Source organism: Macaca nemestrina, chromosome 16 (genome assembly GCF_043159975.1).
Source record: "Macaca nemestrina isolate mMacNem1 chromosome 16, mMacNem.hap1, whole genome shotgun sequence".
NCBI classification, from domain to species: Eukaryota; Metazoa; Chordata; class Mammalia; order Primates; family Cercopithecidae; genus Macaca; species Macaca nemestrina.
This window is the reverse complement of record NC_092140.1, coordinates 83,418,885-83,446,340: the sequence shown is the minus strand read 5'-3', so window position 1 is coordinate 83,446,340 and position 27,456 is coordinate 83,418,885. Positions and strand designations below refer to the sequence as shown.

Genomic DNA, 27,456 nt, shown 5'->3' with positions numbered 1-27,456 from the left:
CTGTGTAAATGATGAAGGAAAGCCCAGAAAGACCCTGAAAGGCTCAAAAACAGTTTAAGCAATTTGGCTAACACAGGAGATAGAAAAAGTAATTCAGGCAGATACGGTAAATCTTCTATAACGAGTAGGGCTGTAATTCTTTTCATGGCAAGTTGCTGGGAAAATCGTAAATTGGTCACGGTGAAAATGTCAGAAGACTCAAAATCACAAGAAAAAAATAATGAATTAGGAAGGTTTTGGCTTACTCTAGAAGTCGTACAACATTTTCTGAGAGAAGTAGGAGGTGAGACAAGAGTAACTTACTTCTGCTTTCTGAATATTTCAATTAGGCAACTGGGGAAACTTGGGTGGAAAAATAGAAATCTTTACTCTCAAGTTATTAGAAGAAAGTATCTGTCTAGGTAAGCTTTAGGGGAAAGGGGCCTGGGATAAACACACGTTCAAGCCATAGAAAATGTCATTTATGTATACCCACCTCCCTAGAGCAGACTAATCTTCAGTTGTATGAATTTGATAGCATTTTGAAGACTTTAATAAATATCCTAAATGTAATGTTTTAAAACTCAGCCTTTGTATTTCCTTTGTCTCCTACTTTCCCTAGTCTCTTATCCATTTTCATGTTCTTTCTTGTTATATTAAAAAAGAAACCATATATATATGTGTGTGTATGTATGTGTACACATATACACATACACACATGTACACATACACACACACACATATATATTACTATAATTAATTTGCAATTTTTCATTTGTGGCCACTATTGAACAAAAAACAAATGCTTGGTCAACTCAGCATAAAGTGCACAGGTATGTGGGAGTAAAATTTAGCAACATTCCAAAAGCGATTGGTTTCTACTTAATGAACACCATCTACCCTCACCTACCTTGATGGCCAAAAGTGAAGTCTTCTTCTGCCATTATAACAATGACTACTGCATAATGCCTGGTTGTCACCTCTCCACTATAAATTCTGAGAGGGCAGACCATACCTGTCTTGTTTACTGTGGGAGCCCTTGCACCAGGACAGTGGCTCAATGAATATTTGTTGAATGAATGAATGAGTGAGTGCATATATAAATCCTACTCATGTCTCCAGACTTAGCGCAAGCCCCAGCTTCCTGATAACATCTTTCCTTAAAGCCCCAGTGACTGATCTGATTACTACATTACCAGTCTGCACCACTACTTAACACACCTGACTCTACACATCATTTTTATCATTGTTTTTCAGGTGTTGGTGTTTTGTTTTGTTTTTTCAATTTAAAGAGAAAGGATCTTCAAAGACACTTATATACATATATATTTATTCTGTTTCTCAAAGCACTTTTTACAGGGCACATGTAAAATCCTCAGCAAACACCTGTTAAATTCAATGATTAAATCTTTTAGATGACTTTTGACTTTGTGATATTTCTAAACATTTTCTCTACTGAATGCTTGCATTGTATTATGATTCCACCATGTGGTGGACAGAAAACAGGGAATTTAGTGTCACCTGAGCTGTTTATAGCTCTGCCACTTCAATGTGGAAAAGATACCTAAACTCTGCTCTTCTGTTTCTCTATTTGTAAAATGGAAACATTAACAAGAGCAATAACAAGAAATATCTACCTATCATAAAGGGAAGACAGTGCAATCAAATGGGATAATATAGGTGAATGAGTTTTGCAAATTGGAAAACAAATATTAGCCATTCTATTTACCAATTTTAAGAAATGCAATTGATGTTGCAAGACTGTGTATAGCAATAATAGTTAGCATGTTTTTTTCTGAGAACAGCTATTAGGTACAAGAGAAAGGTGATGAGGAAAAGAATCTCAAGTACAACTTGCCAAACATGCCCCAGTCATAAATAAAAGACCATGTCCAACACTCGCAGTGCAGAGAGATTACCAGGCACCTGTCACCTACACCCTTCGGGACTGCTGCAAGCATCTCTGAAACCAGGAGAAAGCTTACCAGACACGAGCTGCTGTCCAGGCAACCCCACGGGAACCATGCCCAGGTTATTCATGGCTGTAGCCCAGGCTGTGGGATCTGTCACGGACATGTTGAGCTGGGTCGTGTCTATTGCTATACTCCCCAAACCATCAGCTGCTGTGGGGAAAAACAAACCATGATTTAGAGTTCATAGGCAAGGGTGTTTGTTTTAAAGAAAATCACATTTCTAGAGATGTGAGGCTTCATTTAGCACATTCCCAAACTACACAAAAATAAAAAATATAATCTACAGCAATGTTTTCTCCAGACATAAACATAAAGTGTTTCCAAATACTTTCTGGGAGAAAACTTAATGACATGTAGTTTATATTATACACAGCATGCTATTAAGGAGATACCCCTGGAAAAAAATTGAAGAATTGTTTGTTTCTCCCAGTGAAACAACATTAGTTAAGTCACAAGGCTGAGAGGCAAAGCAGTAATACTCTCTTGGTAAAACAAGTTAATTGGCTTACTGTTTCTAGGTGTAATTCTTGAGCAGGCAGGCCTTCTATCTAATAAGAAAATCGTTGTCAAGCAGGAGAACTGGTCCTGACTGAATTTATTAAGTGTTACCTCCTAACCTATTCCCTCCTTTACAAACTTTTACATTATTACGTTAAGAAAATGCAGGTGTCTACCTCAAGTGACTTTTCTGAAGGATTTCTAAATAAATAAACTTTGAAAACAAGTAGCACAAAGCTTAAGAAAACCCAAAACAAAACAGAAAAATGTGTCCAATTTGACTTAGTGCTCTTTCATTGTTACTAGTTCTACAGACTGATTTCTTCAAGGGCCCAGGCTCCTGGTTCAATGCATATTTTTCGAGGTGGGGCAAGTTTTCCACTAAGAACTCAAAAAAGCCTTGTTTGTGTCCTGTGCTGGCCACTGGCATTTACCTGCAGCCATCATCTGAGGAAGCTCCTGGGGAAGCTGGGTGATGTTCTCACCTCCACCTGCATCTACCATTGAATTATGAGCGTCCAGCAGGGCAGGAGCACTTTGATGGCTGAGTGCAGGGTCCCCTCGGAGGTCATCAGATTCTGCAAAACGGGACAGAAGTGTGGTGAGAAACCTTAATAGTTAACTGAGATAAAACGTCAAGGAGCAAACTGTTATCTATTCAAAATCAAAAACAAAGACCGATTTCCAGTCTCGGGCACAGAAGAAAGGCTGCTTCCCACGGCTCAGCGGCTGTCTTGTGGCTCAGTTATTAGAGCCCTGTGAGATGTGTGGGCCAACTCATGGAATCACCAGGAGCCGGGGCTGGCTGAATAAACAGCGCCATTTGTGAGTGCCTCAAAGGCCTTGTGAACTGAAGCACCTTCACAAATGGGGGCTTATCAGTCTCTGCACAGCCTCTTCCACACACGCTAGACATCAATGGAGAGGGCAGAATCAGGGCTAAAGAAGATTTTTTTTAAGTTAAAAAATTAATTGATGCTGTTATTTTGGAAGATGGTCGTCTGTGAAATGTATTCAGAGAGGATCAAAAGTTGGGAGGAGGAAGAAAAAAAGCAAGAACCCATTCACCATGCAGCTGGAAAAGGAGGGTACCTAAATTACAATAGTCCGGAAAGGCAAAAGAGAAGAATGGCATGCTGTCCACAAAGGAAGATCTAGAGGGTGCTAGGGAGGCAAAGGAAGAGCATTTGTTTTTTTTCAGCTCATTGGAAAGATAATTTAACTGGCCACAAGGTTTTTGGTTTGAATTTTCCTTAGAATTGCCCAGCTTATATATATATACACACACACATATATATAAAAAATATATATTATATATAATAAAATATATTCTATATTTATAGATTATATATTTATGTATAATATATAATATATGATATATAAAAGACTATATTATATATAAATATGTATAAATATATTAACATACTTATCTAATAAATATAAGTAACAAACATTAAAGTTACAAAGTTCTTCTCAATCTCACACAATTTATAAAATGCTATGCCTTCTCTCCACCCTTAGAAATGCAAAAACATAGAGCTTTCACATATATTTTAAGTGTACTTTCACCAGTTCAAAACTGGTGACATGACAAGTTTGATCTTATATAGATTAGATATAACAACTAAGTCTAAATATTTATTTTTATTTTAGTATAAATTTAGAAGTTTTTCTAAACTATGTTCCTGTTAACGATTTTATAATTAGATCTTATGGTTTGAAATTTGAAACTTTTATGGCATCTCTAATGTGAAGTTTGAACCTTTAATGGCATGTCTTTTTGTTTCATTCTTAGGTATAAGAATCAGTAATTCCTTGAGTACTGTACTGTCAAAAAGAACTTCTGATCAGTTGAGCAGAAGTTTAATTCAAATGGAAGCTAAGGGTTCAATTCTCAAGGATAGGTGAATAATGAGCAAATAGTTTTTATGGTCTCAACAAATCCCTATCCCTCAACTACAGGGGTATGTAAGATAGTGTGGAATTTTTTTCCAATTGTCTATCAGGAAGACGAATCATCATCATCATCCAACAGTGAATGATTCTAACTTTGGGAGCAAATTGTACTGAGAAGAAATATTTTATTCCTTCCCACTATACTATCCAAATGAACTCAGACCCTGCATGTGTATTGTGCATCGATTACCTTAGGCTATGAGTGCCATCAGACAAAGAGATTCTCACCATAGAAAATAAATTCAATAGCATAAGAAATGCAGAGCTAACCTAAATGTCTGGTCCATTCACCAACGATCTTTCTACGATGAAATCTCAAAGCACTTTTCTCTCTCCACTTTGAACCATTTCAGAGTAGCTTGGCAGAGTCAGGCTAGAATGTGTTCATTCTTTTGTTCAAATGGCCCTGTAGCAGAGCTGTTTCGGATCTTTGCAAGGTCACTATTTGTCTTACTTATCTCCCCAAATGAAGTTTAGCTGGCTAGCCTCCTTCTGCCTCAGATTCTTCCCAAATGGGCATTAATCACACATTTTTTTTTTCTCTCTAATAACTGCAGTTCTGGAACACTGTATCAGAGAACATCCCTCTACTTTGTAGGCTCATGACTTGTGCCTGACCCACCACATTTCACCTTGACTTTTTGCTATACTGTTTTAGGGATGGTTTTAGTTTTCCCTGACTCCATAACAGTCTGTTCCAATGGGAGTTTTCACCTTAGTGATTACAGTCGTATAAAGGGGCATCAAGTGTCCCGGAGACCCATAGTTTCTACCTAACACTTTCATGGCCATCTTAACAGACTGCAAGTGTTTCACTGAAAACAGTAACAAACTGCTACTGTTCCATTGAAAACAAAGCATTGTTCTGTTGGCAAGATGTGGTGTATAAACCTAGATTTATCCCCCAATCAAACTGTTGTGACATTCAATGTATTACATCTCTTCAGTCTCCCAATCCAATGGTTTTAATGACATACAACTTCGTGTAGCTACCATGTGCCTGGGATGGTGATTCTAAAGCAAGCTCTGTCACATCTTAGGAATTTCCAATAGTCTCAAGGCTGCCGTGACATTGTTCACAAAATTTAAATTGATTCGGTCACTCATTTCGGAAGAAAGGTAATACTTTTAATTAATTACCAACTAGTAATTTATGGATAGTTGCAAGAATGATTTTTGTACTTTGTTAGTATCTATTGTTCCCATTGAATACCTGCCTCTTTAAAGGATTCAAGGCCATAATGCCTAATTCATCATTCACATCAATTTCTCTGCCTTAGTTTTACTATTTCTAAAGTATAGAAAAGATTAATCTCCTTAGCGATGTTTATTTACACACAGAGATGTGGGGAGTTAAAAAATTATAGCTAATAAAGCACTCTGAATACAGTAGGTGATAATTATTATTATTTTATTTGGAAATGTAGTGTTTCCATTAAGGTACCCTGGGATCTTTGTGTTCTGGTAGATAATTATGTAATTAATTCTAAAACAGTGAATAACACTTGATATTTCTAAAAGTAAGTGTTGCCCTAGTTTTCCATGCCACACCTCAGTTGGAGCACAATATTTCATTTTCCACCATTCCTTTATAAAATTACATGACGTAGGCTGGGCGTGGTGACTCACGCCTGTAATCCCAGCACTTCGGGAGGCCGAGGCAGGTGGATCATCTGAGGTCAGGAATTTGAGACCAGCCTGACCAAAACAGTGAAACACCGTCTCTACTAAAAATACAAAAATTAGCTGTGTGGTGGCGCATGCCTGTAGTCCCAGCTACTCAGGAGGCTACAACAGGAGAATTGCTTGAACCCGGGACACAGAGGTTGTAGTGAGCCGAGATCACGCCACTGCACTCCAGCCTAGGTGCCAGAGTGAGACTCCATCTCTAAAAAACTAAATACATAAAATAATATAATGTAATTTAAGGCCAGGCACAGTGTGGCTCAAGCCTGTAATCCCAGAACTTTGGAAGGGTGAGGCGGGCAGATCACCTGAGGTCAGGTGTTCGAGACCGGCCTGGCCAACATGGTGAAACGCTGTCTCTACTAAAAATACAAAACTTAGCTGGGCATGGTGGTGCATGCCTGTAATCCCAGCTACCTGGGAGGCTGAGGCAGGAGAATCGCTTGAACCCAGGAGGCAGAGGTTGCAGCGAGCTGAGATTGCACCACTGCACTCTAGCCTGGGCAACAGCAAGACTCTGTCTCAAAAAAAATAAAAATAAAAACAAAATAAAAATAAATAATATGATGCAATTTAAATAATGTATAAATATTTTCTCTCTAGGATTTTTCTGCCTCTGTAACTACAAAAACTTTCAAGTGATTCATGACCATTTATGAAACTGGCAGTTTCTACTTATAGCTTTTAATGAAGTATGAGCACCACAAAACAATCTGATATACGAACTGCCAAGGATAAAAGTACAGCTTTGTTTGGCCTTAACCGATATCTAACCTGTTTCCTGTTAAGATATATTCAAGTACAAAATCTCATACCAATTTCGTAACTGTTCAACAAAATATATTTATGCTCAGTATTTCATTGGGCTAGATAATGGGGCAAATAGTTTTGGAAACTTATCAAGTCTATGAAAATACTATTTGGCTTAAAAAATGGCACAGGTTTGGGAGGCCGAGGCGGGAGGATCACAAGATCAGGAGTTTGAGACCAGCCTGGTCAATATAGTGAAACCCCGTCTCTACTAAAAACACAAAACTTAGCTGGGTGTGGTGGCAGGCGCCTGTAGTCCCAGTTACTCAGGAGGCTGAGGCAGGAGAATCGCTTGAACTCGAGAGGCAGAGGTTGCAGTGAGCCAAGATCGCGCCACTGCACCCCAGCCTGGATGACAGAGTGAGACTCCATCTCAAAAAAAAAAAAAAAAAAAAAGGGGGCACAGGCTACTCCCACTATTAATAATAGAACTTATTCTAACCCTCTCCAATTTCTATAGGTAGCAAGGATACACACGTCATGAAGAATAAAGCCTACCTGTAATTGTCCACAAAACACAGATTCCTATTAAAGGAGGGTAGATATCAGTTAGGTATTGAAAATCCTTCTTATTAAAAAAAAGAAATAGACTGGGTGTGGTGGCTCATATCTATAATCCCAGATATGAGCTCATATCTATAACCCACTTTGGGAGACCAAAGTGGGAGGATTGGTTGAACCCAGGGGTTTGAGACCAGGCTGGGCAACATAGGGCGATTTCATCTCTACAATAACCTTAAAAAATTGGTAAAGCATGGTAGTGCCCTCCTGTCATCCCAGCTGCTCAGGAGGCTGGGGTGGGAGGATTGCTTGAGCTGGGGAGTGGGGGGTGTAGAGGTTGCAGTGAGCTGAGATTGTGCCACTGCACTCTAGCCTGGGCGACAGAGTGAGGCCCTGTCTTAAAAAAGATAAAAAGCATGATTTTGTTTGATCTAAGTCCTTAGGTTTATACCTACTTCAATAACAAAATAATTATAGCAAAAATAAATCAGATTTGTTAATGTCTTGTAAAGAGTTGATACCAGGCCAGGCACGGTGGCTCATGCCTGTAATCCCAGCACTTTGGGAGGCCGAGGTGGGTGGATCACTTGAGGCCAGGATTTGAGACCAATCTGGGCAACATGGTAAAACCCCGTCTCTACTAAAAATACAAAAATTAGCCGGGTGTGGTGACATGTGCCTGTAGTCCCAGCTACCTGGGTGGCTGAGGCAGGAGAATGGCTTGAACCTGGGAGGCAAAGGTTGCAGTGAGCCAAGATCGAGTCACTGCACTATAACCTAGGCAACAGAGCGAGACTCCAACTCAAAAAGAAAAAGAAAAAAAAAAAAAAAAAAAAGATACCAAAGGAAGCTTATTTCATACAGGATCTGCAACTTCCTTATTTTATAAGAACTCTCCATTAGCATTATCATGGTATCTATTTATAGTAAAAGAAAGATACATTTCCATCCAAAGTTCACTCTCCTCTTCCATCACTAAGGAAATACCTAACTTCAATCTTCACATAGTCAGTACCATCCTCTCTTGAGGTTATGGAAATGTTCCACGGTTTAAAACAATATAGAAAACTGTGAAATAGGTATGCTTATGTATTAACTCTTCGATTTTTTAAGCAACTGTCTATGACTAGTAAGGGAGATACTTCTGCTTCCTGTAATGGTAAACTATGTAACTGCAGATCAATCTTCCCACTGAGGAACAACTGAAAATCTTAATATCTTCAATCAATTTTGTAAAATTCTCACTATCATCTCTTCAAATACAAAAGGAGTCCAAAGGACATTCTCTGATTATTGCAGCGGGTTACTAATCTGGCTTCTAAGGAGAATGGGTCCTGTTAACTACTGGTGTTTCATTTTATTGTTAAGGGAGGTGAGTGGAATCTGCAAGTTTAGGGACAGAGTAGGAATTGCTCTGTAAAGTGTGGTAAAAGAAAACACAAAAGCTGAATGTTTTGAGGGGAAAGAAAGAAGGGATGTTTGGTGTCCATCCATGAAAAAAAAGACAACTACAGAGAAGATCAATGACTTATGAACAATTTCAGGTGGTTTCACTGGGAAGCATACAGTGTAAATCTCTCCTCAGTCCCTCCTCAGAAATGTCAGCTAAGTCTACAGATTCTTAGACAGGAGTAAATTTTGGGGGATTGGGGAGCACTTAGAGGGGAGTTTCAAGAAAAGAATGGAAAGGTAGCTAATAATGGGGATTTTTATAACATCCTACATGATAACGCACGATAAAGTCTCAAATCTGTTAAATACAGAGGATGGTGGTTATCTGTTAATGATCAATGTCAGCTGATTAATGGGAAATAATAAGACTGAGGTTTTGAGGAATAGATTTAGATTAGGCATATCATGGGGAATTTCTGATGAGATGACTGTAAAGTAGGAATATTATATCAAATAACATTAAAAAGCTCTTTCTCAGGGATGGCGAGAAAAGCCATTTCTTGGAAACAGTATGGGCAGAAGATGGAGTTGGGCAAAGATCAATTCAGATAGGGGTGAACCCGACAGCACTTAATATCAAACCCATGAAATCAAAAGGTCCTCTTTAGTATCTAACTACATTGCACCTAAAGAGAGATGCCCTTCTTATTCTTTTTCCAGTTTTCTGTTAAAGTAGAAAGATAAAGGAGATATATACTCTTTCCCACATGCTCTCATAGCACTCTGTACCTTGCTCTAGCCCAGCACTTTCACTCATATTCTAATTAGTTTATCTCTATCTCCCTAATAAACTATAAGCTTAGGATGATCAAGGAAACTAGTCATCTGTGCATACCCTGCAGCTAGCAAGCAAACTACCTGAAATGTGGTAGGTGTTAAATATATATATATATATAAAAGTTATATAACTTATATATATAAGTTATATATAATATATATTAGTTATAAATTTATAAAACATATTTTACATTTTATACAAAATATAAATATTTTACATGTAATCTCAAATTAATTCATGCAAGGAGAAGAGAGGAAAGTAAAAATGAAGAAAAAAAAGGAAAAGAAGGAAATAATAAAGGAACCAAGAAAAACAAATCTCAGTTCCAGAGTTCAGTCCCAAAGCTTGGAAGTTTAAAGCTAAAGAACACAATGAGGGTGGAGGGATTTTTCTTGTATACTAGAACAAAGATGAATTCAAAGTGTCAAAGAATGACAATTAAAAAAAAAATCTGTCAGATCTTTCAAGATAAGCTTTAGATGCACTTAACAAGTCACCCTCTAAGCTTTAAGATTCCACACCTCCCTGGCAACCAATGCAGGGTCATAAGCAGGTTACACTGATGTTCACCTTTTGTGAGACTTCTTACAGCTGCTCTTTGAATGAGCTGAAATCTATAAATAACTGCATCTCCAGACCCATTAAGCAGTACATTAGTGTAACAAAGGCATATATGTACAGTACGAAAGAAGTGAAATTGTTGGAAGGAAGGAAAAGTTTCCATTTGGCACGCACCACAGAGGATGAAAAGCAGACCCAACCATTTCTCAAACATGAAATTCCATTATTGGTTTGTGATTACATCCTCCACTTTTCTACTTTGTATGGCAGCCAATTTTAAACTACAAATCATCATCTTTCCGTCTTAGAGAGGACATGGTTACTAAATGGGTAAGGTTTTACCCACGGCATGTCTGTCTTTGAAGAACTCCATATTGAGAGAAAGAGACAGAAAGAACGATGACCTGAAGGCTCCCCTGTAAAATCATGCAATCAAACAAAATGACCAAATTTGCCAAAGAGACAACTCAACTAGCATGGGCAGGACAGCAGATAAGAACAATTTTCTTTTGGCACAAAGAAAAATATCACTTGGCATTACATATGTAAGCATAGAGAAATGACAAGTAAAATTATTTTTCTCAGGAAAACTTTGCTTTTGGAGAAAAATATGCTTTATATTTCTAAATTGAACAAATAACAAAATAAATCTTGAGACCTTACGTATAAAGTACCCTCTTTCCATTAAAAACAGAAAAGAAAAGAAAACAGGCCTTGATGCTACTATGGTAATATGTAGACAAGGATTGGTACCATCGGAGGTTTCCGGAAGCCACTGGAGGTCTTGCCACATATCCCCTGTGGGGAAGGGAGGCTACTGCATGTAATTTTAAAGTCTTTGTATAGGCAGGTTTTAAAACATAGGACCTTTCACATTTAGACTTCTAGAGATTTTCTGAAAAGGGCAACATTAGACTTGAAGACAGTTTATGAAATACGTAATGGCTCAACTCCTTCCCCTCATTCATGGGTATCAATCAACCACATACACAACCTACTGTCATATGTTATTATTTTCTACTTTCCAAAATACACCGACCATAAAAAAAACGTGATCACTGCTAGACTTTGCTGGCGAGTAAATTATTAAAGAAAGCAATATCATCAGTAAACATAAGCCTGGATCTATTAAAGCTAGAAGAGTCCCACTTTATGCAAAGCTTTTCTAAGCCCCTGGGATTCAGGGCAAACACATACAGGTTCATAGAGTAATGCATCAAGGTTTGAAGAATCAGGTAAAATCTGAGTTTATCAATTCCTACTTCTCCCAGATAAACATGTTTCCAAAATGTTTCTGATGGGCAACTGTCCAGCCTCAGCTAGTGATGGGTGTGGCAGCTCACTGTGCCAAATAGTCCTAAGAGTTCACCGTTCTCCCTCCTGAGCACCTATCTGAAGAACAAAAGATCTAAATCTAAATTCTGTCCTCAAATCCTACTTCTGCAGTGATATGTGGCCTTGGAAAGTGACTCTTCTATCCCTGGAATAGGGATACTGAGGCTTAACTACCATCTTACCTAGCCACAGGCAAATTTATGAAAGTAACGGCATATCAGATCATTCTTGTCTCCCCTTGGTCAACTTTTTTCTGTGTTTGTTCTCTTCACATTCACATTCTAAAAGTTCTAAAGAGTAGACAATGTAAACAGAATGTTGTAACTAAATAAAAGCCTCAACTAATATGGCAAAGCTATGGACTCCTGAGCCAGAGCAAGAGAGACGGGAAAGAGCCATCTTGAGGAAGGGATAATGCCTCTGGGACAAGACTTCAGGGGGATGTGAGGCTTCAAAGATGCAGCCATCAAGAGAGGTGAATTCTATAAACCATACGCATGGCCACAAATCAAAGAATAATTTTGTATGCATACACAGTACAGAAAGGCAATGTTGGTCTGTTCAGCTGCACTGACACACAGAAAGCAATTTCTGTAAACATTATTGTCTTCTTACGAAAAGGAAATCAGACAATATATAATTCTATAATTTGTGCTGTTTTGTGCTCAGTTTTTTCATTATGTACTCATTTTACACCTTGACCCAACCGTGGAAAACATATTAAGCTACAAAGTGGAATATTTTAATTGTAGTGGATAAATAACTGACCCTTAAGTGGTGGCAAACCGGCAAATTAGTTATCTATTTTCCCAAATGCCCTGCTTAGAGCCCTTTAATTTATGGAAATCTACCTGCAATAAAACCCAGATCAGACCAAGACCAGCCTGAGCCAGTTGCTCATCCTGTTTAACATTTCTTCTAGTAGGGTCACAAATAACATGTTAGTTACTCTTTAAACAAATGTGCTCTTAATGATGCCACTGCAGCATGATGAATAAAGCATTAGCCCTGCAGTCCTGATCGCCCTGGGACAGGGAGCTTTAGCAGAACACACCCACCTTGCATGGATTGTCCTGGGCCAGAGACATTGCTTTATCTTTCTCTGAATGACCACCCACAGCCCTTGCTCATGCTCTGTAACCAGTAAGCAAGAACAGTGGAGCCTTGAGTCCCCTGTGATGGTCCTTTTTGCTTCTCAGGGCCTCATAAATGGTATGGCTACATTGTTGGGGGTAACCCAGAAGGCATGATGGGGTAGTTAGGGGAGGGCTATGGGAGCACAGGAGCCTGATGCAAATGCCTGCACAGCAGGACATCCAGTTGTAAAGTTCTAGTTCAGTAGCGAGCATTCTGAGGAAATGGGTCAAACCTTTAGTGCTGCTGGTTGTATCCAGCAAGATTTAAATGAAGGTGCTCAGAAGAGAAAAAGGCCTGAGTATCCAAAAGGTATTCAGGCTCCTGAGGCTAAAGGCAGATTAGGGGGCACAGAAAGGTCGTTCCAACCTCCAGGGACATACATGATTCAGAAGCTGAATCCCGGTTATTTCTTGGTAAAAGGTCTTTATGGCCTAGCTGCTTTTGGAGGTCAGGCACCATCAAAAGCAGGAATTGGCTACACCTAGTGATCTCAGCAGGCCCCCATAACCCAGATAACCTCCATGGAGCCTCCTACCTCAACAAAAGAGATGGGAGAATAAATGCTGATGGAAAGGCTCCAGCACTGAAGGCCAAGTTGAAGGGCACTACAAAACACTGCTCCTACAGACCCAAGGCCTTTAGCTTCTGTCTGTCTTGGTCACAGATTTGTATAAAAAAGTCCTCCACCCCTATTGTCCCCCATTAACATATTCTCCTTTTCAATAGGAGGAGATAATTGCCTCTCAAGAGTGCCACATAAAAATCCTTCCTTACAAGGAGATGACATTTGGAGGACTAAGTTCCTCAAATAGTCTCTTTTTCTACTATAGTTTTCCAGACGGAAGGATCCATCTGCCTCTGAGCAACTAGTCTATTTTTCTAACTAGGGCTGTGTTCTCAACTAGGCACTAGAGGCATAGGGTCTACAATAATGATGGAGACCTGAAAATATTTTGTGTCAACATGCAATGAAAAGCACACTATCTAAAACAAATATTTAACTAAATGTCTATAAATTGCATATTATGACAATTCTAATTATCAAATTCAGTATTCACATAAAAGTCATTATAGTTGAAAACCATTTGTAACTGGGCTATCTCACTTTGCAGAAATTACTGAGTCTGTACCATTATGGAGAAATCAGAGCTGGTTTTAAATGAAAGAAATAACTTGTAAGCAAATAATTTCAAAAGCAAAATGATTACAAAAAATCCTCTCCAAAATTCCTATAAACAAACTTACACTACACATCAGATGTGAACGCACTTGTTATGTTTGATCTCATATGGAATAAATAAATCTGCTGCTGCCTAGAAAGGTTTTAAATGGCTGTGTTCTGAGGTACTGTCTCCTTCCTGCCTACTGTGTGTAAGATAAAGCTATATGTCCTCTCAAATCTGCCAAACTCAGTTCAGGATCGAATGCCATTCCATTATTTATTCATGGATTACATAAATAATTGTGGAAAAGAAGAAGGAGGCATGAACAAAAATTGACCTTAAAGAATATAGATGAGAGAGAAAAACATCTGGCTCATGGTACCAAATGCAATTTCATGTTAGCTTAGAGTCATCGTATGTATTTATGGTTTTATTATTTATAAAAAGGAAATCGTGCTGAATGTGCTTTGTGGGAATTGCAGTATATTGCTATTGCTACCATGGTTTATTATTTTCACAGCTAGATGGCTTAAACCCAACCTAAACAAATATTTTAAAAGAATTCCCACCAGCATTATTACTTTTTTTCATTTCTAGTGTTAATGAAAAAGATCTTCTGCTTTTCAAGCCCTCTGATCTCTTTACTCTTGAGCAATTCTCAATTTTATGGCTTATGATGAGATAATGTTTATTGAAAAATAACAACTTAAGAAAATAACCAGCAACTAGTGGTGGTTAAACAGTGCAGTGTGTGAAGCGAGGGCATTTGAGAACTGCAGTGGCTGTCAACTCCAAATATTCACCAGGCCTTGACTATTATGGCAATTAGGATGATGATTTTATTACTTGCACACTGAAGTAGACACATTTTTGTATACCTGTCCAAGTTATCAACTTGACACAATGTCTACTACACACAGAATTTTGCTAATAAGATAAAAATAAGGTAGACGTAACAGTGAGACACACAATCAACATAAAACAAAATACACCATCATGTCCAGACTTCTCACTGTATGATCAAACCCTTACTTTAACAGGGGTCACCACCTTCATTCAAACACACTCCCCAAACTCTTGCTACCATTCTTAACTACTGGCTAATTCACCATCCTTTTCTCTAGGCGTAAAATTTGCACAGAAATGCAATGACACATTTCTCTTCAATCTGAGAATAAATATCAATATACACTAGAGAGGTGGAGAATTTTTTATTTTAAAAGTACTATTGCTGATACATGTAATGAGTTCAAACAAAGCTAAAGTCTATAAAGTAAAAGGGGATTGCCATTCCCTTACTCCTTATCTGCCAGCCAACCATACTTATCAGAGGCAACCGCTGGGAAAATAGCTCACTATATAGCAGCCACTGTGGCAAGCAGCTCACATCCTCAATCTCATGAAAAAGACTCACAACCACCTACGAGATAGATGTTATTCCAACTTTTTACAAAAGAAAATAAACTAAGGTCCAGAAGGCTACTCCTTCGGATTTTTACCCAAGGTCAGAAAGCCAATGAATGGCAGAGTCCAGGACTCAATGTGTCCTAGCCTGGACCTCTGTTTTTATAGATTTGGGGAACTCCAACTTTCTCCAACAAAAAGTCAGACTAGAAGGTTCCTCTGGGTTTAATTGTCTCTAAAGAGAGAAAGAAGTCTAGGGTAAAGGTTAGTTCCATCCCTGGGGGCAGATGCAGTTATGCAACAGATCTTTATAAGATGTTGACTGTATGTAGCACTGTGCTTGATACCAAGAACATGATAGTGAGCAAGACATAGACCCTGTCTTCAAAAAGTTTGCAATAATACAGTTAGGTAGCTAAACAAACTAAAAAGCACCGGCAGATACGAACTTGCTACAGCATGGCAAATTAGATACTCTTAGGAGCGTGTCTCTTACGAGAAAACAACGACGAGATTCTGTATAAAATCACTTACTTGTGTATTACTAGGCTTTCTGCTAGGCTTGGTAAAGGCAACTCTGCTAAGACATCTGCTTCTAAAAAAGAAAGAAAACAAAAAAGTTGGCTGAAACCAGAAAAATGAGCCAGGAGTAGTGAGTTGCTTGAGGGGAAGTGCCAACATCAACAATGCACCAGGAGACAGCCTGCCATGGCAAGGTCAAGCCCTGGTCTGAGGTTCCCACGGCAATCAGGACCTGAAGATTTATTGTACCTTTACAGGGCCCTTATCCCAGTCGGCCTTCTCAAACCCTCGACTTCAGTTCTAGAAGTAGGCAAGTGAAAGAATCTGGGCAAACCAGCAGAAATCACTGCTGAAAGACAACTCAAGACCCATGCTTTATTGACAGGCACATTTTTCTTAAATAAGTCAGAATAATAATTGTGTATTTAGAGAAAGAGAGAGAGAACAAACATATAAAGCGTCTACCTAGGGTTGATCTGTAACCCAAATTGGGCTTCACTCTGTCCAAATATATATATATACATATATTGAGGGTAAATTGGTGGTTTGAGCTGAGGGCTTGGGATAAAGAAGGTATAAACATCATCATTATCAAGGACTGTCCAGGTCCATTCTCCCCGTGTCAACAGCTTCTATTTGCAATCTCTAAATCACTCACAGCCTCACCACAACTGTACTGCCTGAAAGAATGCACCAGTGAGTGAGGTGGATGGCAAGGTAGAAAGGCTGGTCCCAGCATTATGTATAGAAAGGCTGGGAGGTGGAGTCGGGTTACTACTACTTTTTCTTACCTCACCCCCTTTCTGCCAGAACCTTTTTCTGTTCTACTTCTCTTACTTGTACCAAATACACTCTCTCTAACACAAGCTATCTCATCATGTTGGAAGCTAGCTACAAAGAAGGGGCCTGGAATGCAGTTCTCCTTTCTATCTGTCATTGGGAAGAGGAGCTATAGAAACTAGGGTCAGTTGTGAGGGGGAGGATAGGGGTGAGTACTATAGAGGTGGGTAAAGCCACAAGCTGAATAAACCAGAAAACCCAACTTCTAACTCCTATCCCAAGGGATCGCTGACATTCTGGAGGTGCTGAGAGAGTGAGGATAAATGTCAGTTATCACGTGGGACACTCAAATCAAAGTCCCCCCGCATGCTGATTAGAATCATCACCTATTGTGGCAGCTATTTTTTCATTCCCAGTAGCGATAAACTGAAACCCTGAGAACTGATCTGGGCAAGTCGCTTTCTCTGACTCTCCTAAGAAACCTGCACAGCAGTTTGGCAGCACAATTTGCATACCAGAGGAGAGCTCCTGTCACAAGTACCCTGTGGGCCAGTTTCCTGAGCTTTTCCACTTGATGCTTTCAATCCTCATCTCACGAGTCATTGGAGAGGCTAACGTATAATGCCTTTTGGAGGAGCTGAAAGGAATAAAACATTACTAGCAAAACTGTCATATATTTTGAGACTTAAAATCTAGATCCTTTTAGATAGGCCCTCTGAAAGAAATGCTTTTGACTACGACAGCTGCAGCAAAAACTCCATTAAGGACAGCTTCATGAGCACAACTTCCCAGCCACTATTCCCACCTGAAAAGTACATATTCTGGTCTACATTTTTTTTCTACCAGTATTTTGCTTTGATTCATTGTTGATACACATGAGAGCAGAATAATAAACTAGGTAGTTTGAGCCTGTATGTGACCGGGGTTCAGCACAAGCATCATGGTTTTGGTTTGTAAATTCCTCTGGTCCAGTAGATCAAATGGGGAAAGATTTGTGTAATGTGAAATTCAGAGCAATGACCAGCAATGGCAGGGATCTTTTGGATATGTAATCTGCTGTTGGAGCACATGCTTGGGAACCAAAGAGGCGAGCGGGCCATGTTAGGAAGGGCAGCAAGGAAAAGAGAAAACATGAGTTAATATTAAAAATGTGATGCAAAATAAAATGGAGGTTATAGTCATATCCTTCCAATTGTATTGAGCTGAAATTGTTTCTGGATTTGGAAGCTCCTTGCTGAGCTAAACTGCAAAAATAAGATTATATGAGGAGAAAAGGTAATTTCCGAAATATACTAAACATAATACAATTACTGTGCACTTATATATGAAATCCAGAAAGGTGTATTTCCTTCATGCCATGTAATCACAGTTGTGTTACAGTTATATGTTCTTATTTTATGCTATCCACTAGTTTTCTTGACTTTGCATATTCTTGACGCAAACCAGTGAATGCATATAAAGTATAAACAATAGGATCTCAACATAGAGCCTACCCAAACGATTTAACTGTGTAGCATTGATTGTCTTGTCCACTGTGTGAGCAACATGCACAAAATATGCATTTTGTATGTTACTGAGGTCTTGCTGATGTGGATGAAGAAGTGTGAGAATTAGGATGGAAAAGAAGCTAACTCCAACAGTCTACTCTTTAGTGTCCTCCCATTATCTACAACAAAACAAACAACTGATCAGCTGCTACTGAATAACACACTGAAATTTGCTGAGAGGAACAGTTAAATAGCAATACCAAGATGTAGAGGTTAGGGAAGGTTGTTTTGCCCCTGTCCATTGACCTACATATACTGAAGCGAAACTGGAAAACTGCAGCATGTTTGGTCACAAGGTCTTTCTATTTACATTCATAATTTCTTTTCTTTATTCCCTCTTTTTTTTTTTTTTTTTTGTTCTTCAGAGAACACCTTTCTTGATATGGGTGTTTTAAAATTCTGATCAGAACTGGCAGTGGGAAAAGAGCTGAGGAAATAATGGAGACTCATACTTATGTGACACATTCACAAACCCTATGAATTTTTAATGAAGGCACAATGTCCACAATTAGATTTGAAATGAGGTTTTCTTTGTAGGCACTCTTACAGTAAGTGGAGTGCGAGTGAATTTTACTTTATATTCAGTAAACGATACCAAGTACAAAAAACAGTACAATTTAATAGAAAATAAAAACAAATTGTTGATTGTTCATAGCTCCTTTTTCATCTCTTAGATTTACAAAAGTGTAGCAGTTAAAAAAATTGCATTTCGTTTTATTTAAATACCACACGGATGCCAAGGCAACTCAATGGTACAGAAAGTCATTTTCAGTCATGACCTGAAGCTGTCCTTTTGCATTGTGTGGAGAAGTTTTCATTTGTTTTAAACTGTAAAAATAACTTCTAAATGTAGATCTTTGGGGAGAAAGATATTAAGTTTCCCTATTTGCAAACGAAGCCATTTCAAATGAACATAAAAAAAATCTAATAGTGTAGAAAATAAGGAAATAGAGTGGGCTGATGGCTACTTCATTTGCATTTTGATTTTAAAGCTTAACTCTTGTCTTCATAGGGCTTAGGGTTTCAGCTTCGCAGAAACAGACACAGTTTCCCATCCTTCTTGGGTGGTTTCCAAAGTCCTTCAGCTTCTGGCCCCTGGTCACCTTGGCAACATCATTTCCTAAAGCTTCTGCTTCTCTTGGAGCTCCCACAACACAGGTATTTTTACTCTTCCTTGAGCCTAGCAAGTGTGATCTTCTCTTAGTGACTTTGCACTTGTGGTTCCTCCAGATAATTGTGCAACCACCCTGTTCCCTCACCTGGGCCCTTCTCTGACAAAATGTCATCCCTGACCTCTACCTAAAATGCAACTGCAGTTACCTTCTGTCTTTCAACTAACCTTATTTTCTTTCTCTCTAGGATTTCTTGGCATCTGAGGTTATACTACATAGTTATTTCTTTGATAAATTAGTAATTCATGAGGGATTATTTTTAACCTTTTAAAAATGTTTTTCTTGGTAAATTGCCATCAGCCAAAACAGTGCCTAGTACTTAGTAGACACATACCCTTCCCTCCCACATACACAAATTTATTGATTAAATATTATGAGTGAGTGGGTGTATATATACACACACACATAAATATGTAGAAACATGCTGCATTAATCATTACTGTTTGATTTTCTATATTCCTGATGTTCTGACATATGGGTTCTTGCTGACATTGGCGGGATCACCCCTCCCGGGGCTAGCCAATCCAAGAGAGCAAACACCTCACCGGGGAGCACACACGTTAAAGGCAAACCACCCAATCCAGAGCCCAGACCCTCGACCACCTCCTTCACTGGCTCTCAGATTCTCAACCACCATTCATTCCTCTGGCCTAATCACCCCAGAGCCAAGTATCATGTAATAGACAGAGCCCTTATACCCCAGAACTTAAATTATTCAAACTAACCCATCCTGTGCCTGTTTATCCCACCTTGCCTTGTCTCCTCTTTTGCAGAAATCACAATAGAGGTGCTCTCACTTCCTCTCCCTTCTGACTGAGCCTGGCGCCTCCCTGTGTGGCTCCTCATTGTGTGGCATGGCATGCGTCCTTCTCTTGCAAACTGTGAGTAACAAACTATCTTTTCATCTCCTGATCTGTTGGCCTTACCACACCCAATAATAATAAAAACTGCATTTTCAAATGCAAACAAATAAATATTCAAATAAAATTCACTGTATTTTCAAGGACAATGAAATATAGTAATTGCCAGAAGTTATGGTTTCCCTGGACTCACAAGAAATAAAATCAGGCAGGGTGCAGTGGCTCACACCTGTAATCCCAGCACTGTGGGAGCCCAAGGCAGGTGGATCAATTTGAGGCCAGGAGTTCGAGAGCAGCCTGGCCAACATGGTGAAACCCCATCTCTACTAAAAATACAAAAAAAATTAGCCAGGTGTGGTGGCGCATGTCTGTAATCGCATGTCTGTAATCCCAGCTACTTGGGAGGCTGAGGCATGAGAACTGCTTGAGCCTGGGAGGCAGAGGTTGCAGTGAGCTGAGATCGTGCCACTGCACTCCAACCTGGGCAACAGAGTGAGACTGTCTCAAAAAATGAATAAATAAATAAAAATAGAAAGAAAGAAAATTACTTTGACATTTTAAAGATCTGTGTACAGTTTCAATTCTGTCTCAGCCCTGAGATTCATTTATGGATTGCTTTTGTGGTTATTATTGTTGGTTTCTACTTTCTCCCTTTAAGTTTTTTTGTTTATTTATTTATTTTTAAGGGGGATTCAGACACTATTATCTTAAGGGAGCAGCCCTGCCTTATTCTTTTTGCTAGACACAAATCGTTAACCCTATTCACCAAATAGCAATTGTCAATAAAACACGTCTACTCTGTGAACTCTGCTGTTAACGTAGGCTTATCAATAGTAACAGCTCTGAGGGGGATGTTACTATGGGGGAGACCATGCATGTCTGAAGTCTGGGGGGGATCTACTATGGGGGAGACATGCTATGTCTTAGTCTGTTTAGTGTTGCTATAACAGAATACCCGAGGCCGAGTAATTGATAAAGATTTAGCCCATGGTTCTGCAGGCTGTACAAAAGGCATGGTGCCAACATCTGCTTGGCTTCTGGTAAGGCCGTTTCATGCTGCATCATAACATGGCAGAGAAGATCGAGGGGGAAGTGAACATGTGTGAAGAGGCAAAACCTCAGGGGCATCCTATTTATAACAACTCACTCTCATGAGAACATTCCTCGGTGAACTAATTCAGTCTTCCTTGAGCGAGAACTCACTCCCTACTTCAAGAACAACACCAAGCCATTCATGAGCGATCTGACCCCATGACCCAAACAGCTCCTATTAGGCCCACCTCCCAACACTGCCACACTGGGGATCAAGTTTAAACATGAGTGTTGGTGGGGACAAACTCAAACCATAGCAGATACATGGGAAATTTCTGTACCTTCTGCTCAAAATTGCTGTGAACCTAAAAGTGCTCTAAAAGAATTAAGTTTTAAAAAAAAATACACATATATGTTTATTCTCTTTAAATATAAGAAAATAATAAATCCTAGCCATAATTTCTTAAATTATATTGAGCTCTAAATGTAATAAGGACACACATTTCTATGACGTGATGCACTCTGAGTTTTTTCAACACATTTGTTCCTTTTTTATTCCAAAAACTATGGTTCATGTTGTTCCATGGCCAATTTGCCAGATGCTTCAACATTCCCTGCTGGAATGCACCTCAGACAGGGCTAAGTCAGGGCCTTCCAGGGGCATGGCAACCATGGAAACTGATCCTGGGAAACTGACCTTTAATATATTTTTATAGCAAGCGCAGAGGAATGTGCTGGGTGATAACCCATTACTTGCACCTGGTAAGGGCACAGGCCTGAGGCTGAAGTCTTTGCACAGTAGAGATGGGCCAGCAAGATATAAAGATGTCCACAGGAGTGGCCAAGGGAACCTCTAGAATGCACTGGAGGGAGCCTCAATTCAGTCAGTTGCTAACATTGGCAGTAGGGCCTTCCCTGGGATTTGATAGCCTAAGCAGCTGTCTTCATGCAGTTCAGATTCATACCTCCTTTACTTACCTTACAGAGCTCTTGCCAACATGGTCACCCTGGTGACAACCATGTGCTCTCTAGCAGAAGTACCTGATCCTGCTCGAGGTATTCGAAACACTAAGAGAATAATTTTTAGGAGATTTGAGAGAGGCCTTAAAACTGTGCTTATATGCTTTTTTTGAAAACATGGTTTTCAAATAAAAGCAAGGGTTGAGACATCAAAGGAGCTAGTCGCTCTCCCTCTAGTCCTTCGGCCTTCCTTTCTGCCTGGTGTTGCACGCTGCCTCCTACACGCCAGTGCTCACAGCTGCTCCACTGTGGGTGTGGCTGTTCCTTCTCTTCTCTATGCTTCTCTCTTTTTAGGCTCACTTAAAGGCCCACCTCCTCCAAGACACCGTGTAAGATCAATTCTCTACAACCACTTGCTTCTCTAAACTCCAGAGTTCCCCAAGGGTGGTATGTCAGAGGATTTAATGTGGGAACCAACACCATTATTTTAATTTTTAATAGCTATATTTGCTTTGAGTCATGTGAAATCGATGTTTCTGTGGATTTAAAAAATGGTCAAATATTGGCAGTTTCATATAGTTCAACCTAATACGCATCAGGGGAAAAAAATATTAAAAGAAAACCAGACATCATTGTTTAGGATGAGGTTAAAATGAGTACTTTATTGAACTGCGTAAAAATGAATAAGTAAATAAATGTTTTGATGGTACAGATACAGCAAAAATTATTAAGCTTGTATCCACCATCAAACCACTGAACAAATGTATTTTGACAACCACTGTTCTATGTGTCCTTTTAACATGTCTTCTTATTGTGTGTGTGTGTGTGTTTTTGTATATCTATGTATTTGTGTTTTCTCTTCCATTAATTTCCCAGATATTTGTACACAAGAGGCAAGGCGAGATTACAAACCTCTTAGCATAATACCCTGCACGCAGAAGATGGACTTGTCATAGGAATTTGTCTGGTCACTGATGATGAGATCTTACCAGGAAACGCCATTTGTTTTCCTTATGGTCATTCTAAAACTGGAAACTGATGGGCCATACAACGGAGTATGCCATTCCAGCCACGAAACCTACGACCTGGAGCAACTGAAAACGCAGGACTCCTATGGAGCACTCCATGCTGGGAGCTCACCTCACCACTGGGAAGCATTAAGGGGTAGTGTGGTCTGTTGGCCAGAACATGGTTGACCATCTGGACTCATTCTATTCAGCAGTGGGATTGTACATTATATCCTCCCCTTCTCCGTTCCAACTGACAATGCCACCAAGAGCTGAGAAAGCGGAGGCCATGAGAAGCTGGTACGTACTAGGATATCCTATTGGCACCTGTCCTCTCTGCCCAGTTACTGACCACTGCACCAAGCTTCAGATTCTGTTTAATACTGTCCTTTACACAATGGTGCCTGGGTCTTTTGAAATGGATAGGGATAATTATGATTCATATGCTTCAAAAAATAAACCACAGTACTCACACAACCTACATATTTCATTTCGATTTTAAAAACACAAAATACTTACATGCTGTTGGTATTTTGAAAGCTTTTGTCACTTGTGCTTTTTTAAATATAATGGTTCAGAAATAAACTTCTGCCTGCTAATCAGGCTTTATTTCCATTCATAAAAAAATGTGCCTCCATAATACCTTAGAGGTCAATAACTAGATGTTGAAACAAATAATATTAAAGAAAAACATTTATTGTAGAAGTGTGTGGTTGAGGCAGAAGAAAGGTGTTATTTTCATCTGGGGTATCAGGAAAGCACCATGAATAGAGAATAATATGGGCTGAGTCTCCAAAGATTAAAAAAAAAAACAACAAAAAACCTATGTGGGAAGAGAGAGAGGGAAAGTGTGCAGGCAGCTCAGGCAGGAAATGGTAAACTCAAATGTGTGAAATCGGGAGTGTTGGAGGCTGCTGAAAGGACATAGCTGCCTCTTTACTGTTTTACATTTAAGTCAAGTTATTCAGATTATATTGGTCTCCGTATGTATATAATGACAACGGGAGTTTTATTCTCTAAAAAGTTGCTTTGAGAAAAATGTCAAGGGATTTAAATTCATGCTTCCAAAGTACAATGTTTTCCTACATAAAGATGCTGGTTTATCAACTAGAAAACTAAAGTGAGCTTCTTTATAAAAGACTGAAAAGATTAGGAAAGTCTTGACAATATAAACATACATTTACTCACCAACTCATGAAATACTAAAACTAGGTTTTACTGCTCAAAGAAAGCATAAAATAGATCATTTCAGTAGAAAGAAAATAAAGCACATTTTTTTACAACATAGAAAGTAATCTCAGAATTCATTAACCAAGAGATCAAAAACAATACATAAAATATTATCTATTTTAAGAGAGCTTTAAATAAAGTCATGGAGAGCAGATTTACAATGCTTTAATTAAACCAGGATAGGAATGGCAGGAGTCTGTTTACAACCTTTCATGGCAGAGAAGAGCTATATAACAGCCTTGCTATTGACCAGCTGCAAAAAAAGTCAATAACAATATGAAGATGACAGGACTTTTGGAAGAAAGTTACTATGCAGCTTAGAGTTCATAATAGTGAGGATAGAGAACATTAATTCTAATCAGATCCACATCACTGACTTACAGAAAACATTTTTTTAAGGTTCAGAGAAAATATGAGTATGATATAAACACACAGGTAACAGGGCTAATAAGTGTAAGAGAGATTTAGAAAAATAAAATTTTGATTCTATAATTAGATAGTCATAATCCTAGCGAAAGAAAAGGAGGTGCCACTATAGGAATCACTATGACTTACAAAATGACTTCTCTGATGAATTCTGATTCTAAAATGACAAGTAATAAATGGTACCAAGGACACAAGAGTAAAGTCAAACACCAGTGTGTGGGAATAATTCCTAGAAGAACGCTGAAGATGCCTAAATACAGGACTAGGAGTGAACACTTTGAAAAACATACCAACGGGATGTTTATAGAACGTATTTTAAAATATCTTCAGAGGAAGAACAAGGAAAAATAGCAACACTTTTGGGGAAGGCCATTAACAATAAACAGCAAAGATGACAGAACTGTTCAACTCTCATTTTGTGAGTCCTCCCCTGCAAGCAAAATAATCTGCACATTGGGAAGGGTAGAATAAACAAAATACACATGGAATTTCAGGCTGAGGTGGTGATGGGGGGATTTACTCACCAACCCAGAGCTAGCATCAGACATTCACAGAACAAGCCAGTAAGACCCAGTCCTGGAACCAATATAATATGACACTAGGTTAAATGCTTCCACTTTCCTTTCTCGAAAATCTGAGCTTGTGGTAACTTTATTGGGATTCAATCATTTGACCTTGAGAACTTAGTGCAACTATGGAAATGGCCCATAATGACTACCAGAATTCCAAAGAGTTGGTGCCAGGTTTAGAATGACAACTTACTAGGTTTGTGACCTGGGGCCAAAGATACAGGATAAGACTGATCTTCACATATTAGAAGTAAAGCAGATATAGAAGGTGAACTAGATTAGTCAAGCAATTCGCCAAAGAATGGACTTAGTGCCAGTGGGTAGGGTTTACGGCAGACCGATTTCATTCCCATTCATTCAGTGAATACTTAGTAACTTCCACTGTGTGCACCACCATTTTAAATTCTAGGTGAATGAGAAACTCACTCCAAAGAAGGGAGGCCTGGATAAATACGTCAGTATAAAGCAGGTATACAGATACATGGGCAAATGCATTAAAACACAGGTTCATAGGAATAGCACGGAAGAAAAAACAATTAACTTTAAAGGTGATTTTAGATTTTCTCCAAGGTTAAATAGAGGAAAAAATTGGTGAGGAGGGATAATAAAACACCTTAAAATGTGTTTCAGGCATTGACAACACTATGATCAAAAATACTTCTGTGTGAAAAGTATGTGGCATGCTACAGAAAATGAGTGCTTTTGTTTGGCTGTAGTTTAAAGGGAACATGGTGAAAAAGTAGAGAATGATGCTAAAAATGTAGGCAGGATGCTAAGGAGTTTAACTCCCACAGGCAATGGGGACCAAATGGAATGTTTTAAATGGGGAGTGACGGGGTCAAATTTGTAATTTAGAGCGATAATTCTTAGAGAAGTACAGAGTAAGCTCTACAGGAAGACAAGCCCGAGGAGGGTAAATCTATTCGGAGGTAATTATGGGAGACCAGGCCAGATGAGGCAGTGGCAGTGGAAGTGGAGATGAAGAGAGGGAACAGATTTGAGAGGTACTTCTGGAGAGAGAAGAGGCAGCATTTGGTGAGCAACTGGAATGTGGAAGTGAGAGGGCCCAAGAAGGTAACACTCAAAAACGAATCCCAGGTTTCCACCTCAAAGGAATTGTTGGATAAAAATAGGGATTTCCATGGCACAAGAACACTTAAAGGATTAGTTTAGTTCAGGAGGAAAATGTAAGTTTTCCATAGAGCAATCAAATGCTTCAATATTAAACTTACAAACCATACAGAAATGTATCTGTCCTGTGGATGGCTATTTGCTTCTCTCAGTAGCCACAAAGCTATGCTGTGTGCCTGGCACACAGTGGCTCTCAACCTCTGATGGGCATTGCAATTGAATCAAATTGCCTGAGGAGGCTTTTCCAAATGCATATGCCTGGTCTTCACCCCCAGGGGATTTTGATGTCTGATGTGAGGTGCAGGCATTTTTAAAAACAGCTCCAAAGGAGATTCTGATATGCATCCAAATTTGACAGCCACTGTAGTATACAGTCAATCCATAGCTCTTTGAGTAATTAGTTAAAAGGAGGAAGGGAAGGAGAATGCTTCTTGAAATTTTTGAAGCAGCAGCTGGTTGACTTTTATGCTCAACAGTGTAGCACTGAGTGAGAAATTTACAAAATGAACTTTCCTGTCTTTTAATCTTTTTTCTTTTTGAGACGGAGTTTGTCTCTTATTGCCCAAGCTGGAGTGCAGTGGTACAATCTCGGCTCACTGCAACCTCCTCCACCCGCCTCCCGGGTTCAAGAAATTCTCCTGCCTCAGCCTCCCGAGTAGCTGGGATTACAGGCACCCACAGGTCACACCTGGCTAATTTTTTTTTTTTTTAATCACTTTTTTTTTTTTGAGACGGAGTCTCACTCTGTCACCCAGGCTGGAGTGCAATGGTGAGATCTCGGCTCAGTGCAACCTCTGCCTCCCAGGTTCAAGTGATCCTCTCACCTCAGCCACCATGCCTGGCTAATTTTCGTATTTTTAGTAGAGATGGGGTTTCACCATGTTGGTCAGGGTGGTCTCAAACTCCTGACCTTGTGATCTGCCCACCTCGGCCTCCCAAAGTGCTGGGATTACAGGCATGAGCCACGGTCCCTGGCCTTCCTATTTT

The 27,456-nt window shown here is 39.2% G+C and overlaps 1 protein-coding gene across 12 annotated transcripts in view; it reads right to left on the bottom strand.

The window, feature by feature from the left end:
- The window catches only part of LOC105491716 (ecto-NOX disulfide-thiol exchanger 1), a 468,515-nt gene that overhangs the window by 211,109 nt on the left and 229,950 nt on the right, over nucleotides 1-27,456 (bottom strand). For 9 of the 12 annotated variants that reach the window (XM_024796026.2, XM_011758342.2, XM_011758343.2 and 6 more), the window contains 3 exons: nucleotides 15,768-15,828; nucleotides 2,885-3,028; nucleotides 1,965-2,102 (listed from right to left, as the gene is read on the bottom strand). In XM_024796026.2, coding sequence (XP_024651794.1) covers nucleotides 1,965-2,102; nucleotides 2,885-2,954 — 208 coding nt within the window. In that variant the 5' untranslated portion in view covers nucleotides 2,955-3,028; nucleotides 15,768-15,828. The remainder of the gene's footprint in view (nucleotides 1-1,964; nucleotides 2,103-2,884; nucleotides 3,029-15,767; nucleotides 15,829-27,456) is intronic. The other 3 variants (XM_011758347.3, XM_011758340.3, XM_011758350.3) reach the window with 3 other exon arrangements.